Source organism: Balaenoptera physalus (assembly GCF_965194825.1).
Source record: "Balaenoptera physalus genome assembly, chromosome: 1".
Classification (NCBI taxonomy): Eukaryota; Metazoa; Chordata; class Mammalia; order Artiodactyla; family Balaenopteridae; genus Balaenoptera; species Balaenoptera physalus.
In genome coordinates, this window is record NC_138882.1 from 86,910,645 (window position 1) to 86,935,434 (window position 24,790).

Genomic DNA, 24,790 nt, shown 5'->3' on the forward strand with positions numbered 1-24,790 from the left:
ATTGAAGATCTAGTGTAGGAAATATACAAAGATGAGCCCAGAGCATCTTGTTGTACCAAAAAGCAAGGATGCTATCATAAACAAATGGGTTGCACCAAAAAAATACAGGAGCAGACGTGAAGGAGCTTCCACTGACCAAAGACAGAACAATGTGAGAACCAAAAAGAATATATGTTCTTGATTAATCACACTGAGTATCTAAAAACCCACATGATACTAAAAAAATAATTATCTCATTGGACATCACTGGAATCAGCTAGGGCACTGATCCTTTATGCCAAAAATTGGCAATAAAAGGGAAGAATTAAATATTTATCTCCCTTTTCCTATAAACTGTATTTCAGGATACTAAATAGCCTTAGTTGATAAGGGAAAGTTCTTTACAGAAGAATTCTAGTTAATAAATGTGAAGAAATGAGAAAATTGGAAAATCAGCATTTTGCAACCCTTAATGAAATCACTGGTTAAGACAGTAATCATCAGTGATACACTTATTGGATAAAAGATCAGTGAAGAACTTAACAATGGAGACATCAGGTTATTACCACGTAAACCTACTGATTAATCACTAAAAGTGGATAACCAGATATTGTGTTCCTCCCGTTGAGAAGCAATATGAAGTATATAGCACCGATTATGAAGTATTCTCATCAAAAAACTGAACCTGAATCTAATCAAGCCTCTAGAGAAAAATTCCATTTATAGAAAATATAAGTAGACAGAAAGACATATTAAATGACACAAATAGACAAAAGAAGCAAACAAATAAATTCAGAATGTGGGACATTTCACAGGACACAGACCCAATTTCTGCAATAAAACAATAACATAGGGGAAAAAAGTTGGGGAAGGGAAGGGAAGAGAGACTGCCCTATATTAAAAGAAACATAAAAACCAAATGTTTTTTAAGGACATAAGGACCTTGTTTAGATCCAGATTATAACAAACCAACTGTTAAAATTCATTTTTAGACAATTGGGAAAACTTGACTATGGATTTATTATTAGTTAATACCATGGAAGTAGTTAATTTTTTAGGTTTGATAATGGCTTTGTGATTATGTAAGAGGAACATCCATATTTTTTAGAGATGTATACTGAAATATACACAGGTCGAAAAACATGGAATTTGCTTTAAAATATTTAAACAAAGGAAAAGGAAAAAAGGATATATAACACAAATGTGGCAAAATCTTGAGGATTATTAAATATGAATGATGAGTACATGGAGCTTCACTGTACTATTCTATTTTCACATACATTAGAAAGTCTTTTACAATTAAAAACATGGGGTGCTAATCACAACCATTACAACCTGGGATATTTATTGCATCTTTCTTTCAAGGAGGACAAAGTACTTCCACGTTAATAATCATAACATCAACAGCAGCAGCTAACATTTAATAAATTTATTACATGCCAGATACTCCAAGCTCCTTATATGTATTAACTCATTTAATCTATCTTTCTTAGTTTTAAACCAACCAATGTCAAGCCTACTTGTTCAAGTTTAATTTACCTGATATACTTGGTCTGTAGTACTGTTCTTTTTAACCCTGACTGTAACTGTTGTTCCATCTGGTAATGCTACTCTCAGCTCTACGTCAGACACACCATTGTAGTTCTGGGGAAAAGGCAGAAAAAGAATTAATTTAAAAAAAAAAACGAATTTATGACCCAGTACATCCTCATTCTCCTTGCAACATGCCAGCTAAACAACCTAAACTTGTGATAGAAAGAAAGTGAGTTCCAATGAAAAGGGGAAAAAAGACATAAGTCAATACATTGCAAGTCATAAAGCTGACTTTAGGCTGCAGCAGAAGTTAACCTTTAAGATGAACAGGGAGGAAAGAAATATGTTGAACCCAACGTGTTCATATCTCAAAACAGAAAACTTGTGTGAATCAGTCTAGGTCAAACACAGATAAGATTTCTGGCTTACTTTCAAACATTCAGAACTCACAAATGAGAAAAGAAAACAACCAAAAGCAGTAGTTTCAACAACTATTCTCTGGTTTTAAATGGTTAGGCATGCTAGATTAGCTCAAGAAGTATCCTAAGTTCCATTCTGAACCCTGAAATAATCATGACACCTTTGAAAGGAAAAATTGATGAAACTCAGGAATCTGAGTTAGTCTGATGTCCAATTTTCTTCTAGCAAAGAGTAAACAATTCTTATCCTCCTTAATTCAAAAGAAGTCCTTCTCTCCTACTGCTTTTGAAAATTAACACATTCCTCTAACAAATTTGTGACCTTGTAATTTTTATTACAGAGAAACAACTATTTAGAAACAAGTCCATCGTCATTTACCACTTTAAAAAAACTACTATTCATTGCCTAAAGCCATCGTAAGCATTACTTTGTTATAAAAGCCCTTGTCTGCAAGAAACTTATAATCTAGTTGGGGAAATAAAACATATACATATAAAATAATTAGTGGATGACACACTAGTTAATATGGCAGCATTACATAGTCATTCTTCTATTCAATTAATATTTATTAAGCACCTACAAAATGCTTGACATTGTGGTAAGGCACTGGGAATATAAAGATGATCAAGATTTAGCTCTTGTTCTGAAGATCTAATGTACAGCGTGGTGATCATAGTTAACAATACTATATTCCATATTTGAAATTTGCTAAGGGGGTAGATCTTAAGTGAAGAAAGGAAGGAAGGAAAGAAGAGAAAAGGGAGGAGGAAATGGTAATGAGGTGATGGATAGGTTAATTAACTTGATTATGGTGATCATTTCACAATGTATACAGATATCAAAACATCAAGTTGTACACCTTAATATATACAATTCCTGTTTGACAACTATACTCAAAAAGCTGAAAAAAAAAAAAGATTTAGCTCTTACCTACAGGTAGCTCATGATCTAGTAAAGTAAAATTATAAAGTGATCATCTGACTGTATGTATAAAAAATTAGAGACTGAGATAGCAACAAGGTGATAATTAAGTGTACTGACTGCAGAAGTTCTTGGTGGAATGAAAAATCAGTGACTTGAATATCAGGGAAGGCTTCAAAGAGAAGGTGGACCTAGCACTAGGTCTTGAAGGATAAGCAGGACACATAACAAAAGGAAGTCGAAAAAACAGTCATTTAGAGAATTTATGGCAATTCAATCCATCATCGATATCTTTATTTTCCCCCACAAGGAGCCAAGAGGTAAATAGTCACTACAGTGGGTGTTCACCTACCTCATCTGATTCTGATAGGAATTCTTGCATGATGTCACTCTCACCAATGACTCGTATTGAGCACACTACAGAAAACAAAGACAGAATCTGGCATGAGGCCCTAAAATCAAGAATATAAAGTCAAAACATATCAAGGTTTAAGTATAAATCATCATTAGCAGGCAGTGCTGAGGTAGTATGCCATCCCTAACACATGATATTTTACGGCACAACAAACATTTATATAAATAGGAACCAGAACAGAGGAATAACAGGATGTACAAAGATGTAGCTTACTAAAAATATTAAACATAGACAAAGGAAGTTACCTGTAAAAGAGAAATAAAAGTTCAGTAAATCTAACTTTGCTGTCTTGTGTTAACTATTAATAAGCTAGACAATAATAGAGCAAGGGTAAGGTCAATTAGGAATAAACACAAAATTAAAATACAAAGAAAAATATCTATTTGGCCCAGGAGCAGGCCAGTAAGAGAATCATAAGCATTTAAAGCCACTTTGGAAAAAATTGGGTAGGTAATCAAGTATTAAGCTGAGCACATCTTCTCATCTTCTCACCTCACTAACTTTAACTTCAAAACAACTACAACTAAAAAAAAGACAGAGAGAGAAAGGGAGAAGGAAGGAAAGGAAAACAGGCAGGTAGGTAGGTAATCATCTAAATCTAAGAGAGTTAATTTCCTAACATTCTCATGAGGATAATAAATTACACTGCTGATTTTACTTCATTTTATTAAAAAAAAAAATTGTACTCTTTCTCATTTCCCAAAGGCTGTGTTAGGAGGCCATTGTTAGAGAAAAGCTAAAAATAGATGAAGTTTAACTACCTTCTATGGGGGAAATGGTTTTTCTTCAGGGATAAAGCTCTCTACCAAAGTTTTAAAAAAATTCAACTAGGTCAATTAGTTCTTCTACAAGGACACAGAATTATTAAATACCACATAAGACCATTATTCTGTTAAATTAGTATTTTAAAGAAAAGCCTATTGCATGCCTAGCAAATTATGTAACTCTATAATGTAGCAAAACAAGGTCTCTTCTCTGAGCCACAAACTGAACCATCTTATTCAGGAGATCTGTGTCATTTCTCCCTGCCTTTCTAGACAATGTTTCAGCATCCACATCCAAAGACTCCTAATGTATTGTTTGGAGGTCCTGAGATAACAAGTAAGTTTTAATATTTCTACCTATAACCTACTTAGAACAAGGGGATGTTAGCTTACCTACAACTCATCAAACCTATCCATGGACACGTGTAAGAGGAATAAGGAATTTTCAAGTAGGACATGCCAGTGAACCAAGAATCACTTTCATAAAAATGTCTTAAATACTGCCCATCTAGTTCCCAAATCAATTTAGCATGTTGTTGAGTCTGTATATGTTTGCTGTGTGCAAATAATATAACCCTATAAATAAAGGTCCTTAATGCATCAAAAAAATAATTATGCATTTTTCTGTTGTTGTTAAGTGTTTGGCGAGTCAATAAAATAGGCTATTAATTGCTGTACTGAACATTTCACTCTTGGCTTCAAAGCTCAGATCATTCAACACCCAAGTCAAAAACCTGATTTACTTTCACTGTTGAGTTTCAGGAAACTTAGCTATGCAGTTTAGGAGCTGCAGTATATACCTAGACCCTATGTTTACTCAAGATAGTAGAGTTTAATAGGCTGGCTTACCTTTTTCTAGATATTCTTCCAACCCCCGACGTCGGGCATCTAATTGCTGTTCTGATAAAGAGAATGGCCACTTCCCTGGAAGTCGGGGAAATGTAAAGTTGGCAAACTCTCTCTTCAGGTTCTGGTGTAGGATGGCAAACTCCCGGTACCGCTTAGAACACAACTGCCTCCCTGCCATGTAAACATTGTATACCTGGTGAGGGTGAAGAACAAAAAAAAGCCTACTTACTACAAACTAAATCACAGAATCACCTACAGTCAGGCTTAGATTGATACTGGTTAGGTATATTCTGCTACACACTTAACAGAGAATATATGTTCAAGGTCACTGTAAAACAAGATTTACTTTTAATAAACATGCCAGAAATTATATGTACAAAAGAGGGCTACTGCCTTCAGGGGGCCCATGATCTTATTTTTGCTATTACAATTACCTCCAACACACTGTTTTAAATATCTTCAGAGGCAATTATCAGCTTTTAAGGGTAGATTTTATTTTCAGAAAGTTAAAAATCATTCAAAGCCAATGTGGTAAGTATAGTGAATGAACAAGCAAGCAAATTTGGAGAGAGATGTAAAAAGTTAGAATTGATTATAAAGCAATGTGACTGATATTTGTGTATGAACCACGCTTTCAAAGAAAAGATCTAAAAATGATGTAAGCAACAGTGACATTTTTGTTACCAAATATATCATTTTTGCAAAAGCTCCTTTCCTGAAGTCAGATATCCCTAGTTTTGTTCTTCTCCCTTCCATCATTAAAACAGGGTTTACAAAAAGTTGACGAATAAATGTACTCTAAGGACCTCCTCATATAAACAGTTAATAATCCTCATAAAGAAATAGGTAGAGGGACTTCCCTGGTGGTCCAGTGGGTAAGACTCCGAGCTCCCAAAGCAGGGGCCCTGGATTCAATCCCTGGTCGGGGAACTAGATCCTGCACGCATGCCACAACTAAGAGTTCGCATGCCGCGACTAAGAGTCCACATGCCACAACTAAGAAGCCCACCTGCCGCAACTATGAGCCCGCATGCCGCAACTAAAAGATCCCGCATGCCACAACTTAAAGATCCCACATGCCACAACTAAGACCCAGCACAGTCTAAATAAATAAATAAATATTTAAAAAATAAAAAACAAAAATAGGTAGAGATTTCTGTCTACTGTTCACAGATGCATGCCAAGCTTCTAGAACAGGGCCTGGCACACAGTAGGCACTCAGTAAATATTTGATGAAAAAATGAATGTATGTATGTGTAATTCTTAAATATGTGTCCTCATAAAGGAAAGTGGTGGGATGCATAATCCAAAACCATCAAATAATCTAAGTTATTTTGTATTCTCAGAACATATCAAATTATGCAGAGATGGGAAAATTAGCCCCAAATCACATTTACTGGCTTAGCAAAAATCATTCAAAAATTTAAATGTGCACAAAATAGGTCATCTACTCATGTAATCAAGACTTAGTTACTGAGCATAGAGAACAGACTGGTAGTTGCCAAGGGGGAGGGGGTTGGGGGAGGGATAGAGTGGGAGGTGGGGGTTAGCAGATGTAAGCTTTTATACACAGAATGGATAAACAACAAGGTCCTACTGTACAGCACAGAGAACTATATTCAATATCCTATGATAAACCATAATGAAAAAGAATATAAAAAAATGTATATTTATGTATAACTGAATCACTTTGCTGTACAGCAGTAATTAACACAATACTGTAAATCAACGATACTTCAATTTAATAAATAAATCAATAAATAAAGACTTAGTCACTGAGAATGTATACACCAAAGCCCTTCCTTCAATCTCAGGAAGAATCTTTTCCATGCTTCTGTGATTTAGGAAGTATAAATTAAATGCAACAATAATTTAAAAACTCCTCTCTCACAACTCTCCTTCTATGATCCCTCCCCTACTTAAAAGCAAAGCCTCTAACCACTGTCAAATAGTGTCCAGGGATGAGTATGATCCTGATCAATGAGTTTTCTTCTTATAATTATCGCTCAAATTTATAACTGATTGTAATGAATCACACATATTACCAAGTATTCCTTCTTAAGTACAAAAGCATTAAAAGGAAAACAGTCTTCCCCTCAGACAAGACCACACATTCTCTTAAGGGCAGGCAGTCTCAAGAAAGTCTTATTCAGTCAACCTGGTCTTATATACTTACTTCTCAAACTAAACTTCCCAAATTTCTCAATAACATCATCATTCCTTTGCTTAAAAAGCAAGTCCACAACCCTACTGGTGCTAAAAGTCAGTCTGACTTCCTCACACAAGGAAGGAAGGAAGGGAGGTAAAGCTAGCTTAGTGGCATTGGTGAATTAGGTATTCCCCAATGTCTTTTTCCAGGGAAGAGTAGACTAGGGCTTTGATAACACACAGAAAGACTATGACTGGATTTCCTCAATGATGATGACTTGAGTAATCCCAAGTCTAGAAAAACATTTCCTAGGGTAGAAAGAACCCTACAACTTGAGAGGCCTTTGTGACAATTTCAATCCTAAAATTTCAGTTTCTTATAAGGTGAGAAGAGTAACATCAAATAGCCTCTCACCACCCACCTCTTCCCACTTAAATGTGAAGTCAAAGGGAACAGAACTATAAATAGGATGCCTGACAGTTCAGTAATACTTTAATGCAGGTAGGAATGGCTTCCACAAGAGCCAAATCGTTTTTTTTTTTAAATAGACCTTTATTGGAGGATAATTGCTTCACAATACTGTGTTAGTTTCAGTTGTACAACAAAGTGAATCAGTCATATGCATACATATATCCCCATATCCCCTCCCTCTTGAGCCTCCCTCCCATCCTCCCTATCCCACCCCTCTAGGTCATCTCAAAGCACCAACCTGATCTCCCTGTGCTATGCTGCTGCTTCCCATAACTATTTTACATTCGGTAGTGTATATATGTCGATGCTAATCTCACTTCGCCCCAGCTTCCCCCTCCGCCCTGTGTCCTCTAGTCCATTCTCTATGTCTATATCTTTATTCCTGCCCTGCCACTAGGTTCATCAGTACCATTCTTTTTTTTTTTTTAATTCCATATATATATGTGTTAGCATACAGTATTTGTTTTTCTCTTTCTGACTTACTTCACTCTGTATGAGACTCTAGGTCCATCCACCTCACTAAAAATAACTCAATTTCATTTCTTTTTAAGGCTGAGTAATATTCCATTGTATATATGTGCCACATCTTCTTTTTTTTTTTTTAACATCTTTATTGGAGTATAATTGCTTTACAATGGTGTGTTAGTTTCTGCTTTATAACAAAGTAAATCAGTTATACATATACATATGTTCTCATATCTCTTCCCTCTTGCATCTCCCTCCCTCCCGCCCTCCCTATCCCACACCTCTAGGTGGTCACAAAGCACAGAGCTGATCTCCCTGTGCTATGCGGTTGCTTCCCACTAGCTATCTATTTTACGTTTAGTAGTGTATTTATGTCCATGCCGCTCTGTCTCTTTGTCACATCTTTCCCTTCCCCCTCCCCATATCCTCAAGTCCATTCTCTAGTAGGTCTGTGTCTTTATTCCCGTCTTGCCACTAGGTTCTTCATGACCTTTTTTTTTTTCTTCTTAAATTCCATATATATGTGTTAGCATACTGTATTTGTTTTTCTCTTTCTGACATACTTCATTCTGTATGACAGACTCTAACTCCATCCACCTCACTACAAATAACTCCATTTTGTTTCTTTTTATGGCTGAGTAATATTCCATTGTATATATGTGTCACATCTTCTTTAACCATTCATCTGTCAATGGACATTTAGGTTGCTTCCATGTCCTGGCTATTGTAAATAGTGCTGCAATGAACATTGTGGTACATGTCTCTTTTTGAATTATGGTTTTCTCAGGCTAAAACACTGATGAAAGAAATCAAAGATGACATAAACAGATGGAGAAATATACCATGTTCTTGGATTGGAAGAATCAATATTGTGAAAATGACTGTACTACCCAAAGCAACCTACAGATTCAATGCAATCCCTGTCAAACTACCAATGGCATTCTTCACAGAATTAGAACAAAAAACTTTACAATTCGTATGGAAACACAAACTGTTTTTAAATTAACTGTGCTTATTAGCAAATGAGAAACATACAAAAAGAGATCACAACAGACACTGCTTTGTTCTTCACTTGTCCTTAAAATTAACCAAGATCCATTAGCATCCATTTCCCTGGTTTGGACACACTCATTTGCAAAGAAAATGACTGACTCCCTGCTGAATCAACTCATGAATATCCATGATCCATGAGAAACGACCATGGTCTCATTACAAATGAAAACATCCGTCAAAAAATATATTCTCTGGACTTGAAGGAAGATTATCAAATAGGAACTAAAGATATACACAGGCGAACAGTGCTTCTAGGATCTTTCCACCTTAATGTAAACCCTCAGACTGGCTGGCTCATACATGGAATTAGATGATGTTTGTCAAGCTTGCGATAGCACGCTGAATTTAATGACCACTGGTCACTGTCTTCTCCAACTGACCATATCCTACAAAACTTCAAAAGTTAGAATGTTCATACAGATGGCCAAGAGGCACATGAAAAGATGCTCAACATCACTAATTATTAGAGAAATGCAAATCAAAACTACAATGAGGTATCACCTCACGCCGGTCAGAATGGCTATCATCAAAAAATCTAGAAACAATAAATGCTGTAAAGGGTGTGGTGAAAAGGGAACCCTCCTGCACTGTTGGTGGGAATGTAAATTGATACAACCACTATGGAAAACAGTATGGAGGTTCCTTAAAAAACAAAAAAATAGAACTACCATACAACCCAGCAATCCCACTACTGGGCATATATCCTGAGACAACTGTAATTCAGAAAGAGAGAAGTACCACAGTGTTCTTTGCAGCATTATTTACAATAGCCAGGACATGGAAGCAACCTAAGTGTCCATCGACAGATGAATGGATAAAGAAGATGTGGCACATATATACAATGGAATATTACTCAGCCATAAAAATAAATGAAATTGAGTTATTTGTAGTGAGGTGGATGGACCCAGAGTCTGTCATACAGAGTGAAGTAAGTCAGAAAGAGAAAAACAAATACCGTATTCTAACACATATATATGGAATCTAAATTAAAAAAAAAATGGTACTGATGAACCTAGTTGCAGGGCAGGAATAAAGATGTAGACATAGAGAATGGACTAGAGGACACAGGGTGGGAGGGGGAAGCTGGGGCAAAGTGAGATTAGCATCGACATATATACACTACCGAATGTAAAATAGTTATGGGAAGCAGCAGCATAGCACAGGGAGATCAGCTCGGTGATTTGCCTAGAGCAGTGGGATAGGGAGGGTGGGAGGGAGGCTCAAGAGGGAGGGGATATGGGGACATGTGTATGCATATGGCTGATTCACTTTGGTGTACAACAGAAACTAACACAGTATTGTGAAGCAATTATACTCCAATAAAGATCTATTAAAAAAAAAGTTAGAATGTTCAGATCGCAAAGCCAGCTTCCAAGGGTAACAAGTTACAGCCCTCTTGAGATACTCTTTGCTGAGTTAGACCCCAATAAGGGAAAAGGAATGAATTACAAGTGGGGAAAGTGTACAACTTATCTGATCAGTGATCTAATTTTGTCTCTCTGGATTCTGCAAGTCAAAGTTTCAAACTTCAGCTTTGAAATAATTTCCAAATTTCTCAATATGTAAATGTTGAAAATCCATGCCATGCGATTTCTCTCTTTATCCTCATGAATTAATTCTATGGAATGAATGCCAGAAGACAGTAACTGATAAATTCTCACAATAGCACAAACCACTGAAGGGAAAGCAATTCTAGCAATACCTGGGCTCTGTATTCAATAGCAAAAACCAAAATTCCGGATATCAGAGATCTTTACTTTGTTGCTTCCTTAATCCCTACCTACAGATTTCTTAAGGCTTTTAAATGGTAACATCTCATTCTATGTAGGATCTGAATATTAAAATGTTCTCACTTTCTCAAACCTCTAGTAACCAACAGGAATTGTGCTACTGAACACACAGAAGAGACTCTCCTTATACAATGCAAAAGTGATTAGAAAAAAAGAATGATGACAATTTGGCCATGACAACATCACCCAAGTTCTGCTTCCAAATGTCAAATAGACCCTGATCTAGTCCATGCTATTGATCTGAATGAATCTTCAATGTACATTATGATCAACAAATTGTTTCCAATGCTACCTTGCCATTTAATCTTGTTTTTAGCTGAAAATTCATCTTCAAAAGGACAATTATTTGCTATTCATAAGCTGCTTATAATAGCAAAAGGAGATACAGCACTCTTAGATGATTTCTGGCTAAAACGTGTGAGATCCTTAACTAAGGGATTCCTCCCAAATACTTAAGTATTTAGGCCTGTTCTTGGAAAGAAAAAAAGCAAAAGGAAACAAAATGATCCTAAAGAACTTAGGTTTAGTGTGTGTGTGTGTGTGTATGTGTTTTCCCTAATGTGGGTCATAAATGGTATCCATTTTCTTTATTTGGACCTCAGGTGTACAGACTGGATTAATCACAATCCTTGGTTCATAACACAGTCTCATTTTGGCAAACTCTTTGTTTGGATATTTAATTTAGTTATTTTTATTTTACTTTTATCTTTTATTTTTTCGGCCATGCCACACATCATGTGGGATCTTAGTTCCCCAACCAGGGATTGAACCTGTGCCACCTGCAGTGGAAGCGCGGAGTCTTAACCACTGGACCACCACGGAAGTCCCAATTTAGTTATTTTTAACATTGTGAAAAGCAAACTAAAAGCTAAGACCTTGACAAAAACTTATTTCTAACCATATAGTCTCTGCCTCCTTCACCCTATCTCCCTGTTTCTCTAACTCCCAAAATTATTATGCTCAACCATGGTTCATTATTCCCTTGTTTTTATAGTTTTTTCATTATTCCCTTGTTTTTATAGTTTTTTCCTGCATTTATATGTAATCCTTATATTTTTACTTTTTATTTTAATTTTTGAAGGGTATTTTAGTTTTATGAAAAGGCTATCATGCAGAATGAGACCTTTTGGGACTTATTTTTTCACTTAGTCTCATCCACAACGTTATATATCTTTGTGGTTTATTCTGTTTTATATGACACTTCGTTGTTTCACTTTTCAAAAATCTGTTCTGTTGATGGGTATTCAGGTTGTTTCTGGGTTTTTACTACTTCTTAGTTTTGGTTATTATGAACAATGCTGCTATGTACATTTATGCATATGTCCCCTGTAGTACATATATAAGAGATTCTCCTGGGTATACCCTACAAGAGGAACTGCAGAGTTACAAGGTATGTGAATATTCAACCTAAGGAGGTAATGCCAAACTGTAAGCTAAAGCAGTTACATCAATTTATACTCCTTTCAGTAATAATATAAAAAGATCCTCTTGGGGCTTCCCTGGTGGCACAGTGGTTGAGAGTCTGCCTGCCAATACAGGGGACACGGGTTCGAGCCCTGGTCTGGGAAGATCCCACGTGCCGCAGAGCAGCTGGGCCCGTGAGCCACAATTACTGAGCCTGCGCATCTGGAGCCTGTGCTCTGCAACAAGAGAGGCTGCGATGGTGAGAGGCCCATGCACCACGATGAAGACTGGCCCCCGCTTGCCACAACTAGAGAAAGCCCTCGCACAGAAACGAAGACCCAACACAGCCATAAATAAATAAATAAACAAATACTTAAAAAAAAAAAAGATCCTCTTAATTTTTGCCAGTGGAATGCGTATGAAAAGACTTCTCACTGTGGTCCTAATTTACATTTCCATGATTACTAATGATGCTGATCATCACCTCTCCATATATTTATTGGCCAGCTGCCCGGGGATCCAGCCCCACCTACCAGTGGGCCAACATCAACTCTGGGAAACCCTGGGCCCCACAGCCAGCCAAGTCAGGAACTGGCCCCACTCACCAGCAGGCTGACACCAGCCCCAGAACCTTCCCTGGACATGGCCCCACCCACAAGTCGCTGGCAGCTTCTGCACTAGGCAAGGCCTGGCAACCAACCTGATCAGGGACCATCCAATGAGCCCACAGTAGTCAGCCTGACACAACAGAAGGGCCCATGCAGCCCCCATAGATGGCACCCCTAAAGCATATAGGTCTGGTGACCAGAGGGGAGTATGCTGCTGACCCATAGGCATTTCCTACATAAGGCCACTTCTCCACGACCAGGAAACATACCAACCTACCAAATACATAGAAATAAGAACACAGAATTAGGCAAAATGAGGCGATAGAGGAATATGTTCCAAACAAAGGAACAAGACAAAACCCCAAAGAAGAACTAAGTGAAATAGAGATCAGCAATTTATGCAATAGAGTTTAAGGTAATGATCATAAAAATGTTCAAAGAACTTTAGAGAAGACTGGACGAACACAGTGAGAAGTTAGAAGTTTCTAACAAAGAGTTAGAAAATATAAAGAACCAAACAGAGATGAAAAATACAATAACTAAAATAAAAAATAAACTAGAAGGATGCAACAGGAGATTAGATGATACAGAGGAATGGATCAGAAAACTGGAAGACAGAGTGGAGGAAATCACTCAAGCTGAACAGAAAAAAGGACAAATAATTTTAAAAAATGAGGACAGTTTATGACACCTCTAGGACAACATCAAGCTTATAACATTCACATAACAGGGGTCCCAGAAGGAGAAGAGAGAGAAAAAAGGTGCAGAGAACATATTTGAAGACATAATAGCTAAAAATTTCCCTAACTTGGGAAAGAAAGCAGACATCCAGATCCAGGAAGCACAGAGAGTCCCAAACAAGATCAACCCAAAGAGGACCACAACAAGACACATTGTAATTAAAATAGCAAAAATTAAAGATAAAGAGAGAATATTAAAAGCAGCAAGGGAAAAGCAACTAGTTATGCACAAGGGAATTCCCATAAGGCTATCAGTTGACTTTTCAGCAGAAACTCTGCAGGCCAGAAGGGAGTAGCACAATATATTTACAGTGATGAAAAGAAAAAATCTACAACCAAGAATACTCTACCTGGCAAATTATTCAATGATTTGAATAACTATTCAAAACATTAAGATTTGAAGGAGAAATCAAAAGTTTTACACACAGGCAAAAGCTGAAAGAGTTTAGCGCCATGAAACCAACTTTACAAGAAATGTTAAAGGGATGTCTCTATGCAGAAAAGACCACAACTAGAAAGAAGAAATTATGAAAGGAAAAATCTCGTTGGTAAAGGCAAACATACAGTGAAGGTAGTTGATCAGCCACTTATAAAGCTAGTAGGAAGGTTAAAAGACAAAAGTATGGAAATCATCAATATCACAATAAGCAGTTAAGGGATACACACACCAAAAAAGGATTTACAATATGATGTTAAAAACAGTAAATGTGGCGAGGAGGAAAAATGCAGGATCGTTAAAATGCATTCGAAATTAAGAGATCAGCAACTTAAAATAATCATATAAATAGATGGACAGATAGATAGATTGCTATATATAAACTTCACGGTAATCACAAACAAAAAGTCTCTAAAAGATATACACACAAAGAAGAGAAAGGAATCCAAACATAACACTAAAAATATGGAAAGAGAGCAAAAAAAGAAGAAAAGAACAATAAGAGCCATAAAAACAACCACAAAACAATTAATAAAATGGCAATAAGTACAAACCTATCAATACTTACTTCAAATGTAAACGGGCTAAATGCTCCAATCAAAAGACATACAGTTGCTGAATGGATACAAAAACAAGAACCATATATATGCTGCTTAAAAGAGACTTACTTCAGATCTAAAGACACACACAGGCAGAAAGTGAGGGAATAGAAAAAGGTACTCCATGCAAATGAAAATGTAAAGAAAGCCAGGATAGCAAATATATCAAACCAAAAAGACTTTAAAACAAGGTCTGTAATAAGAGATAAAGAAGGACATTACATAATGATCAATGAATCAGTCCAAGAAGAAGATATAACAAGTGTAAATATATATGCACCCAACATAGGAGCACTGAATACATAAAGCAAATATTAATAGACATAAAGAGGGAAAAACTGACAGTAACACAATGATAGTAGGGGACTTTAACACCCCACTTACATCAATGGACAGATGATCCAAACAGAAGATCAATAATGGAACACTAGCCTTATATAACACATTAGACCAGATAGACCTAACAGATTTATATAGAACATTCCATCCAAAAGCAGCAAATTGCTCATTCTTTTCAAGTGCACGTGGAACATTTTCCAGAATAGATCACATGCTAGGTCACAAAACAAGTCTCAGTAAATTTAAAATTGAAACCATATCAAGCATCTTTTCTGATCACAATGCTATGAGACTAGAAACGAACTACAAGAAAAAACTGCAAAAAACACAAACACACGGAGGCTAAACAATGTGCTACTCAACAACCAATGGGTCACTGAAGAAATCAAAGAAATTTAAAAATACCTGGAGACAAATGAAAACGAAAACACAACGATCCAAAATCTATGTAATGCAGGAAAAGCAGTTCTAAGAGAGAAGTTTATAGGGATACAAGCCTACCACAGGAAACAAGAAAAATCTCAAATAAACAAACTAATTTTACACCTAAAGTTACTAGAAAAAGAACAAACAAAACCCAAAGTTAGTAGAAGGAAAGAAATCATAAAGATAAGAGCAGAAATAAACAAAATAGAGACTAAATAACAACAATGACAACAACAAAATAGAAAAGATTGATGAAACTAAGAGCTGGTTCTTTGGTGTGACATTTTTAAAGTACTGAAAGAAAAATCATCCCAGAATTTTATGCCCTGTAAAAATATCTTTCAAACGTAAGGGTGGACAAGAGGGCAGACAGCAGAAGCAAGAAGAACTACAATCCTGCAGCCTATGGAACAGAAACCACATTCACAGAAAGACAGACAAGATGAAAACCCAGAGGGCTATGTACCAGATGAAGGAACAAGATAAAACCCCAGAAAAACAACTAAATGAAGTGGAGATAGGCAACCTTCCAAAAGAAGAATTCAGAATAATGATAGTGAAAATAATCCAGGACCTCAGAAAAAGAATGGAAGCAAAGATCGAGACGATGCAAGAAATATTTAACAAAGACCTAGAAGAATTAAAGAATAAACAAACAGAGATGAACAATACAATAACTGAAATGAAAACTACACTAGAAGGAATCAATAGCAGAATAACTGAGGCAGAAGAACGGATAAGTGACCTGGAAAACAGAATGGTGGAATTCACTGCTGAGGAACAGAATAAAGAAAAAAGAATGAAAAGAAATGACAACCTAAGAGACCTCTGGGACAACATTAAACGCAACAACATCCACATCCGTCCCAGAAGGAGAAGAGAGAGAGAAAGGACCAGAGAAAATATATGAAGGATTATAATCGAAAACTTCCCTAACATGGGAAAGGAAATAGCCACCCAAGTCCAGGAAGCACAGAGTCCCATACAGGATACACCCAAGGAGAAACACGCCAAGACACATAGTAATCAAACTGGCAAAAATTAAAGACAAAGAAAAATTATTGAAAGCAGCAAGGGAAGAACGACAAATAACATACAAGGGAACTCCCATAAGGTTAACAGTTGATTTCTCAGCAGAAACTCTACAAGCCAGAAGGGAGTGGCATGATATACTTAAAGTGATGAAAGGGAAGAACCTACAACAAAGATTACTCTACCCGGCAAGGATCTCATTCAGATTTGATGGAGAAATCAAAAGTTTTACAGACAAGCAAGAGCTAAGAGAATTCAGCACCACCAAACCAGCTCTACAACAAATGCTAAAGGAACTTCTCTAAGTGGGAAACACAAGAGAAGAAAGGACCTACAAAAACAAACCCGAAAAAATTAAGACAATGGTCACAGCAACATACATATCGATAATTACCTTAAGCGTGAATGGATTAAATGCTCCAACCAAAAGACACAGGCTTGCTGAATGGATACAAAAACAAGACCCATATATATGCTGTCTACAAGAGACCCACTTCAGACCTAGGGACACATACAGACTGAAAGTGAGGGGATGGAAAAAGATATTCCATGCAAATGGAAATCAAAAGAAAGCTGGAGTAGCAATACTCATATCAGATAACATACACTTTAAAATAAAGAATGTTACAAGAGACAAGGATGGACACTACATAATGATCAAGGGATCAATCCAAGAAGAAGATATAACAATTATAAATATATATGCACCCAACACAGGGGCATCTCAATACATAAGGCACCTGCTAACAGCTCTAAAAGAGGAAATCAACAGTAACACAATAATAGTGGGGGACTTTAACACCTCACTTACACCAATGGACAGATCATCCAAAATGAAAATAAATAAGGAAATAGAAGCTTTGAATGACACAATAGACCAGATAGATTTAATTGATATATATAGGACATTCCATCCAAAAACAGCAGATTACACGTTCTTCTCAAGTGCGCACGAAACATTCTCCAGGATAGATCACATCTTGGGTCACAAATCAAGCCTCAGTAAATTTAAGAAAACTGAAATCATATCAAGCATCTTTTCTGACCACAACGCTATGAGATTAGAAATGAATTACAGGGAAAAAAAAAGTAAAAACCACAAACACATGGAGGCTAAACAATACGTTACTAAATAACAAAGAGATCACTGAAGAAATCAGAGAGGAAATCAAAAAATACCTAGAGACACATGACAATGAAAACACGACGATCCAAAACCTATGGGATGCAGCAACAGCAGTTCTCAGAGGGAAGTTTATAGCTATACAAGCCTACATCATGAAACAAGAAAAATCTCAAATAAACAATCTAACCTTACACGTAAAGGAACTAGAGAAAGAAGAACAAACAAAACCCAAAGTTAGTAGAAGGAAAGAAATCATAAAGATCAGAGCAGAAAAAAATGAAATAGAAACAAAGAAAACAATAGCAAAGATCAATAAAATTAAAAGGTGGTTATATGAGAAGATAAACAAATTGATAAACCATTAGCCAGACTCATCAAGAAAAAGAGGGAGAGGACTCAAATCAATAAAATTAGAAATGAGAAAAGAGAAGTTACAACAGACACCGCAGAAATACAAAGCATCCTAAGAGACTGCTACAAGCAACTCTATGCCAATAAAATGGACAACCTGGAAGAAATGGACAAATTCTTAGAAAGGTGTAACCTTCCAAGACTGAATCAGGAAGAAACAGAAAATATGAACAGATCAATCACAAGTAACGAAATTAAAACTGTGATTAAAAATCTTCCAACAAACAAAAGTCCAGGACCAGATGGCTTCACAGGTGAATTCTATCAAACATTTAGAGAAGAGCTAACACCCATCCCTCTCAAATTCTTCCAAAAAATTGCAGAGGAAGGAACACTCCCAAACTCATTCTATGAGGCCACCATCACCCTGATACCAAAACCAGACAAAGATACTACAAAAAAAGAAAATTACAGACCAATACCACTGATGAATATACATGCAAAAATCCTCAACAAAATACTAGCAAAGAGAATCCAATAACACATTAAAAGGATCATACACCATGATCAAGTGGGATTTATCCCAGGGATGCAAGGATTCTTCAATATACGCAAACCAATCAATGTGATACACCATATTAACAAACTTAAGAATAAAAACCATATGATTATCTCAATAGATGCAGAAAACGCTTCTGACCAAATTCAACTCCCATTTATGATAAAAACTCTCCAGAAAGTGGGCATAGAGGGAACCTACCACAACATAATAAAGGCCATATACGACAAACACACGGCAAACATCATTTTCAATGGTGAAAAACTGAAAGCATTTCCTCTAAGATCAGGAACAAGACAAGGATGTCCACTCTCACCACTATTATTCAACATAGTTTTGGAAGTCCTAGCCACAGCAATCAGAGAAAAAAAGAAATAAAAGGAATACAAACTGGAAACGAAGTGAAACTGTCATTGTTTGCAGATGACATGATACTATACATAGAGAATCCTAAAGATGCCACCAGAGAACTACTAGAGCTAATCAATGAATTTGGTAAAGTTGCAGGATACAAAATTAATGCACAGAAATCTCTTGCACTCCTATACACTAATGATGAAAAATCTGAAAGAGAAATTAAGGAAACACTCCCATTTACCACTGCAACAAAAAGAATAAAATACCTAGGAATAAACCTACCTAGGGAGACAAGAGACCTGTATGCAGAGAACTATAAGACAGTGATGAAAGAAATTAAAGATGATACCAACAGATGGAGAGATATACCATGTTCTTGGATTGGAAGAATCAATATTGAGAAAATCACTACACTACCCAAAGCAATCTACAGATTCAATGCAATCCCTATCAAATTACCAATGGCATATTTTACGGAACTAGAACAAAAAGTCTTAAAATTTGTATGGAGACACAAAAGACCCCGAACAGCCAAAGCAGTCTTGAAGGAAAAAAACGGAGCTGGAGGAATCAGACTCCCTGACTTCAGACTATACTACAAAGCTACAGTAATCAAGACAATATGGTACTGGCACAAAAACAGAAACATAGATCAATGGAACAAGATAGTAAGCCCAGAGATAAACCCACACACCTATGGTCAACTAATCTATGACAAAGGAGGCAAGGATATACAATGGAGAAAAGACAGTCTCTTCAATAAGTGGTGCTGGGAAAACTGGACAGCTACATGTAAAAGAATGAAATTAGAACACTCCCTAACACCATACACAAAAATAAACTCAAAATGGATTCGAGACCTAAACATAAGACCGGACACTATAAAACTCTTAGAGGAAAACATAGGAAGAACACTCTTTGACATAAATCACAGCAAGATCTTTTTTGATCCACCTCCTAGAGTAATGGAAATAAAAACAAAAATAAACAAATGGGACCTAATGAAACTTCAAAGCTTTTGCACAGCAAAGGAAACCATAAACAAGACGAAAAGACAACCCTCAGAATGGGAGAAAATATTTGCAAATGAATCAACGGACAAAGGATTAATCTCCAAAATATATAAACAGCTCATTCAGCTCAATATTAAAGAAACAAACAACCCAATCCAAAGAGGGGCAGAACACCTAAATAGACATTTCTCCAAAGAAGACATACAGATGGCCAAGAAGCACATGAAAAGTTGCTCAACATCACTAATTATTAGAGAAATGCAAATCAAAACTACAGTGAGGTATCACCTCACACCAGTTAGAATGGGCATCATCAGAAAATCTACAAACAATAAATGCTGGAGAGGGTGTGGAGACAAGGGAACCCTCTTGCACTGTTGGTGGGAATGTAAATTGATACAGCCACTATGGAGAACAGTATGGAGGTTCCTTAAAAACCTAAAAATAGAATTACCATATGACCCAGCAATCCCAGTACTGGGCATATACCTAGAGAAAACCATAATTCAAAAAGACATATGCACCCTAATGTTCATTGCAGCACTGTTTACAATAGCCAGGTCATGAAGGCAACCTAAATGCCCACTGACAGACGAATGGATAAAGAAGATATGGTACATATATACAATGGAATATTACTCAGCCGTAAAAAGGAACGATATTGGGTCATTTGTTGAGACGTGGATGGATGTAGAGACTGTCATACAGAGTGAAGTAAGTCAGAAAGAGAAAAACAAATATCGTATATTAACGCATATATGTGGAACCTATAAAAATGGTACAGATGAACCGGTTTGCAGGGCAGAAATTGAGACACAGATGTAGAGAACAAACGTATGGACACCAAGGGGGGAAAGCGGCAGGGGGTGGGGGTGGGGTTGTGATGAATTAGGCGATTGGGATAGACATGTATACACTGATGTGTATAAAATTGATGACTAATAAGAATCTGCTGTATAAAAAAATAAATTAAATTTAAAAATTTTTTTAAAAAGGAATATTAAAGAGTATATATATATATATATATATATATACACACACACACATATGTATGTATAACTGAGTCACTTTGCTGTACAGGAGAAACTGGCACAGCATTGTAAATCAACTACACTTCAATAAAATTTTTGGTTGTTTGTTTGCTTTTTATATTGCAGGTTCTTATTAGTCATCAATTTTACACACATCAGTGTATACATGTCAATCCCAATCGCCCAATTCAGCACACCACCTTCCCCACCCCACCGCAGTTTTCCCCCCTTGGTGTCCATACGTTTGTTCTCTACATCTGTGTCTCAACTGCTGCCCTGCAAACCGGTTCATCTGTACCATTTTTCTAGGTTCCACATACATGCGTTAATATACGATATTTGTTTTTCTCTTTCTGACTTACTTCACTCTGTATGACAGTCTCTAGATCCATCCACGTCTCAACAAGTGACTCAATTTCATTCCTTTTTATGGCTGAGTAATATTCCATTGTATATATGTACCATATCTTCTTTATCCATTTGTCTGTCGATGGGCATTTAGGTTGCTTCCATGACCTGGCTATTGTAAATAGTGCTGCAATGAACACTGGGGTGCATGTGTCTTTTTGAATTATGGTTTTCTCTAGGTATATGCCCAGGAGTGGGATTGCTTGATCATATGGTAATTCTATTTTTAGTTTTTTAAGGAACCTCCATACTGTTCTCCATAGTGGCTGTATCAATTTACATTCCCACCAACAGTGCAAGAGGGTTCCCTTGTCTCCACACCCTCTCCAGCATTTGTTGTTTATAGATTTTCTGATGATGCCCATTCTAACCGGTGTGAGGTGATACCTCATTGTAGTTTTGATTTGCATTTCTCTAATAATTAGTGATGTTGAGCAACTTTTCATGTGCTTCTTGGCCATCTGTATGTCTTCTTTGGAGAAATGTCTATTTAGGTGTTCTGCCCCTCTTTGGATTGGGTTGTTTGTTTCTTTAATATTGAGCTGAATGAGCTGTTTATATATTTTGGAGATTAATCCTTTGTCCGTTGATTCATTTGCAAATATTTTCTCCCATTCTGAGGGTTGTCTTTTTGTCTTGTTTATGGTTTCCTTTGCTGTGCAAAAGCTTTGAAGTTTCATTAGATTCCATTTGTTTATTTTTGTTTTTATTTCCATTACTCTAGGAGGTGGATCAAAAAAGATCTTGCTGTGATTTATGTCAAAGAGTGTTCTTCCTATGTTTTCCTCTAAGAGTTTTATAGTGTCCGGTCTTATGTTTAGGTCTCGAATCCATTTTGAGTTTATTTTTGTGTATGGTGTTAGGGAGTGTTCTAATTTCATTCTTTTACATGTAGCTGTCCAGTTTTCCCAGCACCACTTATTGAAGAGACTGTCTTTTCTCCATTGTATATCCTTGCCTCCTTTGTCATAGATTAGTTGACCATGGGTGTGTGGGTTTATCTCTGGGCTTACTATCTTGTTCCATTGATCTATGTTTCTGTTTTTGTGCCAGTACCATATTGTCTTGATTACTGTAGCTTTGTAGTATAGTTTGAAGTCAGGGAGTCTGATTCCTCCAGCACCGTTTTTTTCCCTCAAGACTGCTTTGGCTATTCGGGGTCTTTTGTGTATAACTGAGTCACTTTGCTGTACAGCAGAAACTGGCACAGCATTGTAAATCAACTAACTTCAATAAAATTTTTAAAATAAATAAATAAAAACCTCCTAAGGGAAAATGAAACTAGACCCTTTTAAACCCAGCTCTGGGGCTTCCCAGGTGGCGCAGTGGTTGAGAGTCTGCCTGCCAATGCAGGGGACACGGGTTTGAGCCCTGGTCTGGGAAGATCCCACATGCCAAGGAGCAACTGGGCCCGTGAGCCACAATTACTGAGCCTGCGCGTCTGGAGCTTGTGCTCCACAGCAGGAGAGGCCGCGATAGTGAGAGGCCCACGCACCGCGATGAAGATGAAGAGTGGCCCCCACTTGCCGTAACTGGAGAAAGCCCACGCACAGAAACGAAGACCCAACACAGCCATAAATAAATTAATTAATTAATTTTAAAAATGGAAAAAAAATACTGCGTTATACCATTGTGGCAATTAATAAACTGATTTATTTAAAAAAAAACAAAAAACAAAAACCCAGCTCTTACCACAGGTTTAGTTTGGGTCAAGTTGTGTCCCTGACATAACTACACATTTTAAAAAGGTGTCAGAACACAACTTACAAGCTCCAAAAAAGAAAAAAAAACATAAGGGTGAAATAAAGACTTTTTGAGATCAACAAAAGCTGAGAGAATTCATTGCCAGCAGATCTACACTACAAGATTATTAATGGAAATTCTTCAGGCAGAATGAATATGATACCAGATGGAAACTGCAGTTACACAAAGGAATGAAGGAGACCAGTAATGGTAAATATGTGTTTGAATATAAAGAAACTCTTCTCATTTTCAATCTCTTTAATTATTTTTTTAATATTTATTTATTTAGGCTGTGCCAGGTCTTAGCTGCAGCACACGGGATCTTCATCATGGAGTGTTTAGTTGCCACATGCGGGATCTTTAGTTGCAGCATGTGAGCTTCTTAGTTGCAGCATGCAGTCTCTTAGTTGCGGCACGCGGACTCTTAGTTGCAGCGTGCGTACTCTTAGTTGCGGCATGCAGACTCCCTGTTGTGGCATGTATGTGGGATATAGTTCCCAGACCAGGGCTCGAACCCAGGCCCTCTGCACTGGGAGTGCAGATTCTTACCCAGTGGACCACCAGGGAAGTCCCCCTTTAATTATTTAAAGCAAAGACAACAAAATATCATGGAATTTATAATACATATAGAAGTAAAATGTATAACAACAGCACAAAGGATAGAAAGTGGAAATGAAATGTACTGTTATAAAATTCTTATACTAAATGAGAAGTAATATTGTATTATTTAAAGATAATACTTATAAAGATGTATCCTGTAAATGTAGAACAACCACTAACAAAATAAAACAACAAATAACATGGAGATAATATCGGATCATTAAAAATACTCTATTAATCAAAAAGAAGGCAAGAAAGGAGGAAAAAAGGAATAAAGAACAGATGAGATATAGATAACAAAGAATAAGATGGTAGATTTAAACCTAACTACATCAATAATTATACTGGGACTTCCCTGGTGGCACAGTGGTTAAGAATCCGCCTGCCAACGCAGCGGACACAGGTTCGAGCCCTGGTCCAGGAAGATCCCACGTGCCGCGGAGCAACTAAGCCTGTGCGCCACAACTATTGAGCCTGTGCTCTAGAGCCCATGAGCCACAACCACTGAACCCATGTGCCACAACTACTGAGTCTGCACTCTAGAGCCCGCGAGCCACAACTACTGAAGCCCGCGCACCTACAGCCCATGCTCCGCAACAAGAGAAGCCACCACAATGAGAAGCATGCGCACCGCAACGAAGAGTAGCCCCTGCTCGCCACAACTAGAGAAAGCCCACGCGCAGCAAAGAAGACCCCACGCAGCCAAAAATAAATAAATAAATTTAAAAAAATAAAATAAAATAATTATACTAGGTAAGCAGACTGTACACTCCAAATAAAAGACCAAGATTGCCAGATTGCACAAAAAAAGCAAGACACAACTATATGGTGTCTACAAGAAACCCATTTTAAGTATAATTATACAGATAGGTTAAAAGTAAAAGAATGGAAAAGATATCCAATGAAAACAATAACCAAAAGAAAGCTGAAGTGGCTGTTAGTGGCTATATGTTAATATTAGAGAAAGACTTCAGAACAAAGAACAATACAAGAGATGTTTAAGGTGTCAATTCATCAAGAGACATAATGGCTTCATTATACATAAAGAAAAAACGGATAGAACTGAAGATTCTGCTTCAGGTAAACTCCCTATAGACCAACCTTCCCAATGAACAACTACAAGCTCTGGAAAAAATACAAAAACTGATTACCTGAGGATTCTGAATAGTACACTAAAATTGTAAAGGGGAGTCAAAACATGAAGCAATT

At 36.8% G+C, this 24,790-nt stretch overlaps 1 protein-coding gene across 4 annotated transcripts in view; it reads right to left on the reverse strand.

The window, feature by feature from the left end:
* The window catches only part of SNX27 (sorting nexin 27), an 85,040-nt gene that overhangs the window by 29,456 nt on the left and 30,794 nt on the right, over positions 1-24,790 (reverse strand). For all 4 annotated transcript variants that reach the window (XM_082474936.1, XM_082474935.1, XM_082474934.1 and 1 more), the window contains 3 exons: positions 4,882-5,074; positions 3,206-3,270; positions 1,519-1,623 (listed from right to left, as the gene is read on the reverse strand). In XM_082474936.1, coding sequence (XP_082331062.1) covers positions 1,519-1,623; positions 3,206-3,270; positions 4,882-5,074 — 363 coding nt within the window. The remainder of the gene's footprint in view (positions 1-1,518; positions 1,624-3,205; positions 3,271-4,881; positions 5,075-24,790) is intronic.